The 6,921-nt window shown below is 34.5% G+C and overlaps 1 protein-coding gene across 1 annotated transcript; it reads right to left on the bottom strand.

The window, feature by feature from the left end:
- Positions 1-2,874: 2,874 nt before the first annotated feature.
- LOC139117991 (complement C1q tumor necrosis factor-related protein 2-like) lies at positions 2,875-6,684 on the bottom strand. Its single transcript, XM_070681254.1, has 4 exons — positions 6,578-6,684; positions 5,949-6,139; positions 5,403-5,501; positions 2,875-5,039 (listed from the first exon to the last, which is right to left on the bottom strand). Exons 2-4 carry the CDS (start codon positions 6,136-6,138, stop codon positions 4,804-4,806), a joined length of 525 nt encoding a protein of 174 aa, XP_070537355.1. The 5' UTR covers position 6,139; positions 6,578-6,684; the 3' UTR covers positions 2,875-4,803.
- Positions 6,685-6,921: the final 237 nt, after the last annotated feature.

Here is a 6,921-nt window from a genome sequence, read left to right as displayed (position 1 = left end):
CCCTTGATTCCCTTCTCACCAGGTTGACCTACAGAAGCAGTTCCAACCAAGGAATATAAAGTTGCATTTTTAAATTAATTTGGCTTCTAATACTATTACTTATATGTAAATATACCGTACAATCACATTTGGCACGTTACATTTGATATCTTTTAAAATGTTTTAACATATTTGAAATAAAAATCTTATATTTCTGAGAGGAGGTATCTATGCAACATCAAACTAAAGGTACTACGAAAATCCATTTGACTATGTAAAACAATAAAATGCCAAAATATAAATACTACAAACTGTACTCTATTCACCAAATTTAACAAATGTGGAGTAGACATGCATCAGTATTTGATGTATATTTCACTACATCACTCTGTAAATAACATCACTGTGCTTCCCTGGAAAAAACAATACACAGTTCTCTTGTGTGCTCATAGAAGGATCATGCAAGGAGAGTAAAGTAAATTTTTGGATCTTTTACAGTCTGTTCTAAAATTCACATCAAACTCATAATGATCATCCTGAGCCTCAGCGATCCTTTTTATTTTTTTGTTTAGCTATGCTTAATATGTAGTTTTTATTTTAATAATGCACAGTAACAGACAGCTTCTTTCAATAATCTTTTTCAAATTGGAATATGACAACAATTTTAAAAGTCTCACATTGATCTGGTAGAGGGTATTGTTACCTTGTCTTCCTACTGGTCCAGAAATGCCAGGTGCACCAGGTGGTCCAGGAGGTCCAATAGGACCTCTTGTATCAGGCCAAGATTCTGTACAAATACTAAGACATTCTGAGTGGCCGTTTTCATCATTTACTTGTGCAGTGGAGGTGTGGATCATAAACACCAGAAATAAAACAGACATAATATGGTCCATCCTGAAAATAGAACATAAGTGTATAAAACACTAAGTGGCTGACTGATATTTTTTTATCTTGATCGTTGAAATTTACTGAAACATATGAAATCTTAATGGGTTGATGTCGTTTGTTTCTGCATTTGTGCAGCTACAGTAATGGCAACATGTGTACCCCTGTTAAACAATAGTGCAATGTATACTGCAAGTCCCAACGCAAATCAATAATTAAGACTATACTAGTCTCTGCCAGCACTAGGTTTTGATGAAGATACTGAACTGAATATTGATTGTAGGTTTATTTGTGGTTTGCTTTAATTTGTGTTTGCTGGGAAAATATTGCCAGCTCTGAAAAATATCTGTAAGTTCTATTGAAATCCTGCTTCAAAATGGCCTTCGATAGTTCTTGTAACTGACTAGAAGATGTCACGAATACTCAAAGTTTACCTGAAAAGATGTCTTCAAATCTTCTGTTTTAGACTCGACTTCTATCCCTCTGGTTACAGTGCCTGGGTTGCCTTACTGTTAGAGCTCTTCTGTTGTTGATGTCAAGATGGGTGTGTTTATATACTTAGGATGGTGTAAACTCATTGACTGTGGAATGTGGTGATTTAAATACAGGATTTGAAATCCACCATTTTATTGGGGGAGATCTATTTTTTCAAATTTGTAAAGATAGCCATGTCTTTCAGATCTCAGAATTTGACCAGTAATCCATAAATTGTCACGTTGCACTGCATTTTTAGGTCAATTTCCACTTGACTATTGTATATTTCATCCTCTTTATTCAGTTTTCTTCAGATGAAAAATTTTGACCATCCCTGGCAACCATAGAGAATTCCACTGACGGTAAATGTGTTCCACTTTGTAACCATATAGAGTAAAATGCAGATCCCTACAGTGACACAGGGTTGTTCTATGTTTTATCTACTCTTGGTGTTTTTTAAAGGTTTCCTTAGGTTTATCCTTAGGATGTGTTAAGTAAACAACAGTGGCAGATGCATATAAATTTCAGGTCCTCATTTCGTACAAGAGATTTTTGTAGTATCCCCTTTGACATTGTAAAACATTTCAAATCTTCTTACCATTGCCAACACCCTAAATCAATCTAATTCATCAATACTTAGGCTACTTGATTTGAAGTCTAGCTAAACAAAACTTTGAAATATTTGTAAATCATGTGTAAGCTTTCATTATTTTATAATTAAAGGAATTCAGTGTATGAAGTTTTGTGGAGACAGTGTTGATGTGAAAGGGGAGTGATGTGTCTAATTCCATTGAGGACAATTTTCATGAAATCATGTCGTCCCATTATTTATACCCTCTTTGCTACATTATAAAACCTAATTATTATTTTACACTTCATGTGATGTCAAGGGTATATGAAACATGAAACTTGGCAGTTTTCAGGAAATAATGCTGTTCTTGAACAAAAGAAACTTTATTCTCCCTCGAGTGCAAGCTTCCTGGCGATCTAGCGCCCTCACTGTTGGATGTGTTAAACATTTGTTTTTACTGAGGAGTTTTATAAGGAAGCACCATAATAAGTTTATGTGATATGCAATTGGTTGGTTCAGATGGTGTTAATGGAATAAAAATTTTAAACAACATGAATTAAACGTCATTTCTCTCTGACATGGTACAGAAAATAACTGACCACCAATATTTTGATTTTCAAAGGCAGCAGTTTGTTGACAAGAAATTTGACCAGAAAAATTGATTTCCCAATTATGTGTTTTGAGATACATTGCATTGAAATAAATTGTCACGTACTTTGATTTTATCACAGACTGTTTATGCAGCTGCATTAGCTGCAATAATGCAGCCAACGGGCCGTGCGCCCTGTATTTCTGTCATGTTGGCTGTGCAGCTCCTACGGGCCAGCTGATGCTTTGTGATCTATTTCAGTTCTCTTAAATTTTAGGAGCTCATTAAAACTGAAGTATTGGCATTTTCTTTCAGCAAAAACTTTCCCATTGCTCCTGTACAAATGACTTTCAGATGTATAAAGAAAACAGTTGGGTTGTTAACAACTCAATGTATCAAAAGTACTACAACAATTTAAGAGTCAGCATTTTCCTACAGGTCCTCTCAAATTGCATAGAAATTCATGTTCCAAATTTCAAGTCTAAGGTGTGTTTGGATTCACTTGCAAGATATTTCAACAATACATATGCATCTCTGGTTCTCCTTACAACATGTAATCCACAAATATTATCATGAGATGGTGATTTTCAACACACCCAGTCACAATTGTAAAATGAGAGTTTACATTTTGCAATTTCTTTCTCTTGTGTATTTTGCAGAGATTTCATATAGTCTACTGTGATCTTTAATTAATTGCAATGTGTGGTCAAGGATCACAATAATGTGAGAAAGAAATTTTATTAAAAGTACTCATGCATGTTATCAAGACATATGAGAAATATTAATATTCATAAAGTAACCCACGGTGGTGACATGATATGTCTCCAGAGTAACTTTATCAACAAAACTGAAGCTTAAATCTACAAAATACATTAAAAGATATGAAAAACAAAAAGATTGGATGAACAAATACCTAACTCTAGTGAAATATAATCATAATGGTATCTGACACCACGATTGGTAAATCAAAGAAAATTGAATATATAATGGGATATAAATAATTTAGAAAATGATGATCAGTGTTTGTAGTCTGGAACTCAATGAACCAAAGTGCAAACTATTCATATGAAAGCATTAAGTAGGTGATATCTGAAACTGTTACCTGACTACAACACACAGGTTTTTGAGTTAGCGTGCATTAAAGAGCCCTCTTTACACAGAGCATGCAGGCACTGTTCATGAAAAGAAATTCTGAAATACAGTGGTGTTTAAAATTTAATACTGTTACAACTTTGATGATGGACTCATGACAGTCTTTTGCAGTTGGAAATGAAACCTTGTGATCAATTGATTTGTATTACTTATGCTTAATATTTGCCCTTAACAAAATAGCAATATTATTTGACCGACTTTTAACATGTTTACATGGTGCAACTCATTGCCATGGGGATACTGACATATCAGAAATCTATTCGAACACCCAAATTGTAGTTTCTCTGGAGTATATACTGGTAAGTTATTGAAGGAACTTTATGATCACGAATATTTAACCTGTTGAATCATTAATAATGCTCAGGAATTATGAAAAAGATTGAAACATTTCCACATCGAAAATACTGTCAGTTTGTCCTTTAATTTTTAGTAATTAATGACAGTATCTTTCATGACATTTTAACTCCAACGATCTCATCCAACACTACGGGATGAAATAATTGCAAAAAAAAAACAGAAACTCTTGGCACACCATATGTTTGTCAATTGCCATTTTCAAGAAGCTCTATGCAAGTTCAATTTCTTTCCATGAAACAAAATATCTGTAAAAACAACTTAAAAATTGAAAAAAGAACTATATATATTTCAAGTCAGATTCCTGGATGAAAATTGAACAATTTGAATCCAACTTATAAAATATGAAAATGCATGATTGTAACTGATGATGCACCACAAAGGGTTGATGTCTAGGAAGTTCATTTCAGTAATTCTATATTTAACAAAAACAGTGGAAGACAAAAAATGGGGAATGTTACTTCTTGATCATTCGTCTGAGTAGACAAGAAATCCATTAAAAGTATTGCAATGAGAATCAGAACAATAGTTAAAACGATTATCTGTACCTGAATACAGCACTAATTTAACTTGATCACCTTGGTTTAAGTGTAGCATACCACTCTGTGAATTCATGATATCGTCAGAAACAGATGTCTGATACATTTCAAATATATTATCATTATTTTTCTTCAGTCTGATGCGCAAGACTTTCCCAGAATAGGACCGGAATGTGAAAAAGAAGTAATAGATGCCAGGAACTTCACAAGTGAAGACACCACTGTTGATACTGATATTGGCATTAACATTGACTATGACATCAGTGTACGTGATTATAAGTTTGTTCTGATCTGCTGCTCCCTACCATACGTGACTCCCTCCCAACTGTGAATGCCACTTTGACTTGTTCACACCTTTCACCTTTCTGACCTTTGACCCCAGCTGTTCCAGTTTGACCCTTCGCACCATCAGTCCCATCACGTCCACTTGCACCCTTTGGACCTTGTGGACCAACCTTACCTGGAATGCCAGCTTGACCTTTGACACCAGAGGCACCTACAAGAGTTTGACATAATTATAGTGTAACACTGCTAGAATTGGTTACCTATTTGTTGCATGTGTATTGTATGTCACATATTGTTTATATATATGTGTCAAGGTTCATAAAAATTTAATGATATGTATGAATTAATTAATTATCAAGAATATTTATCCTTGTTGTAAACAATACAAATGATTTGTAAATAAAGCTTAACCTGCTGTTTGCTTGACCTGAAACAAAGAGAAGACTCCAGCTACTGATCATAGTTTTGTAACACATAAGAAATCAAAGATGAGAAAAAACCTAATACACTGCAGTCATGATGGAACACTATATTGAAATTTTCATCTGCAAGGCAACTTAGTAATGAAGTTTACCTTGCTCCCCTTTGTCTCCTTCATCTCCCTTGATTCCCTTCTCACCAGGTTGACCTTTGACACCTTGAGTTCCCACTGGCCCAATCACACCAGGTTGACCTACAAAAGCAACCAATCGAACCAATCCAATGATCCAACCAATGAATGAGCTTCATATTTAAATTAATTTCACTTCTAATATTTTACTTATAAATAAAGTATACAACCACATTTGGTATGTTAAATCGAATATCTTTTAAAACCTTATAACAGTTTTGACATAAAAATCATATATATCTCTGAGAAAAGGTATCTATATGCAGCATCCAAGAAGGATCAAGTAGAGTAACTTACATTTTCCGGATCTTTTATAGTATTCCACAATTCACACCAAACTCATAATCATTCTCTACCTCAGCAATTTCTTCCTACATAGTTTTTGCTTCACTTTTGTGTGTAAGTCTGTTGTTTTATGTTTAATACCTTGCTTCTTTCAATAATTTTTCAAATTGGAATATCAACAAAATTTTACAAGTCTCAAATTGATCTGGTAGAGGGTATTGTTACCTTGTCTTCCTACTGGTCCAGAAATGCCAGGTGCACCAGGTGGTCCAGGAGGTCCAATAGGACCTCTTGTATCAGGCCAAGATTCTGCACAAATACTAAGACATTCTGATTGGCCATTTTCATCATTTACTTGTGCAGTGGAGGTGTGCATCATAAACACCAGAAATAAAACAGACATAATATGGTCCATTCTGAAAATAGAACATAAGTGTATAAAACACCATCTGGCTGATTGATATTTATTTATCTTGATGGACGCAATTTATTGAAAAATATGAAATTTCAATCAGCTGATGTGTATTCCAACCACTTCTGCATTTGTGATAAACTGCAGCTGCAGTGACTATGCAACGATCTACTCCAGCTAAATGTATGCAATGTATAATGCAAGCCCCAATGCAAGTCAATAATTGAGACTAGACTAGTCTCTGCCAGCACCAGGTTTTGATGAAGATACTGAACTGAATAGGTGACTGTAGGTTTATCTGTGATTTCTTTTAATTTGTGTTTGCTGGGAAGATTATTGCCACCACTGAAAAATTATAAGCTTTATTGAATCCTGCTTCAAAATGGCCTTCAGTTCTTGTATTACTGCAGACTACAAGATGTCACTTATACTCAAAGTTTACCTGATTTTAAGATGTCTTCAAATCTTCTGTTTTAGACTTGACTTCTATCCCCTCTGGTTTCAGTGCCTGGGTTGCCTTACTGTTAGAGCTCCTCTGTTGTTTAATGTCCAGATGGGTGTGTTTATATACCAATGATGGTGTAAACTCATTGACTGTGGAATGTGTTGATTTGAATACAATGTTTGAAATCAACCATTTTATTGGGGGATGATCTAATTTTTCAAAAATTGTAAAGATAGTCATGTCTTTCAGATCTCAGAACATTGATCAGTAATCCACGAACTGTCATATTACACTGCATTTTCAGGTCAATTTCCCCTCGACCATTCTACATTTCATCCACC

This window comes from Ptychodera flava, chromosome 18 (assembly GCF_041260155.1).
Source record: "Ptychodera flava strain L36383 chromosome 18, AS_Pfla_20210202, whole genome shotgun sequence".
Taxonomy (NCBI): domain Eukaryota; kingdom Metazoa; phylum Hemichordata; class Enteropneusta; family Ptychoderidae; genus Ptychodera; species Ptychodera flava.
This window is presented reverse-complemented; position numbering and strand designations above follow the sequence as displayed.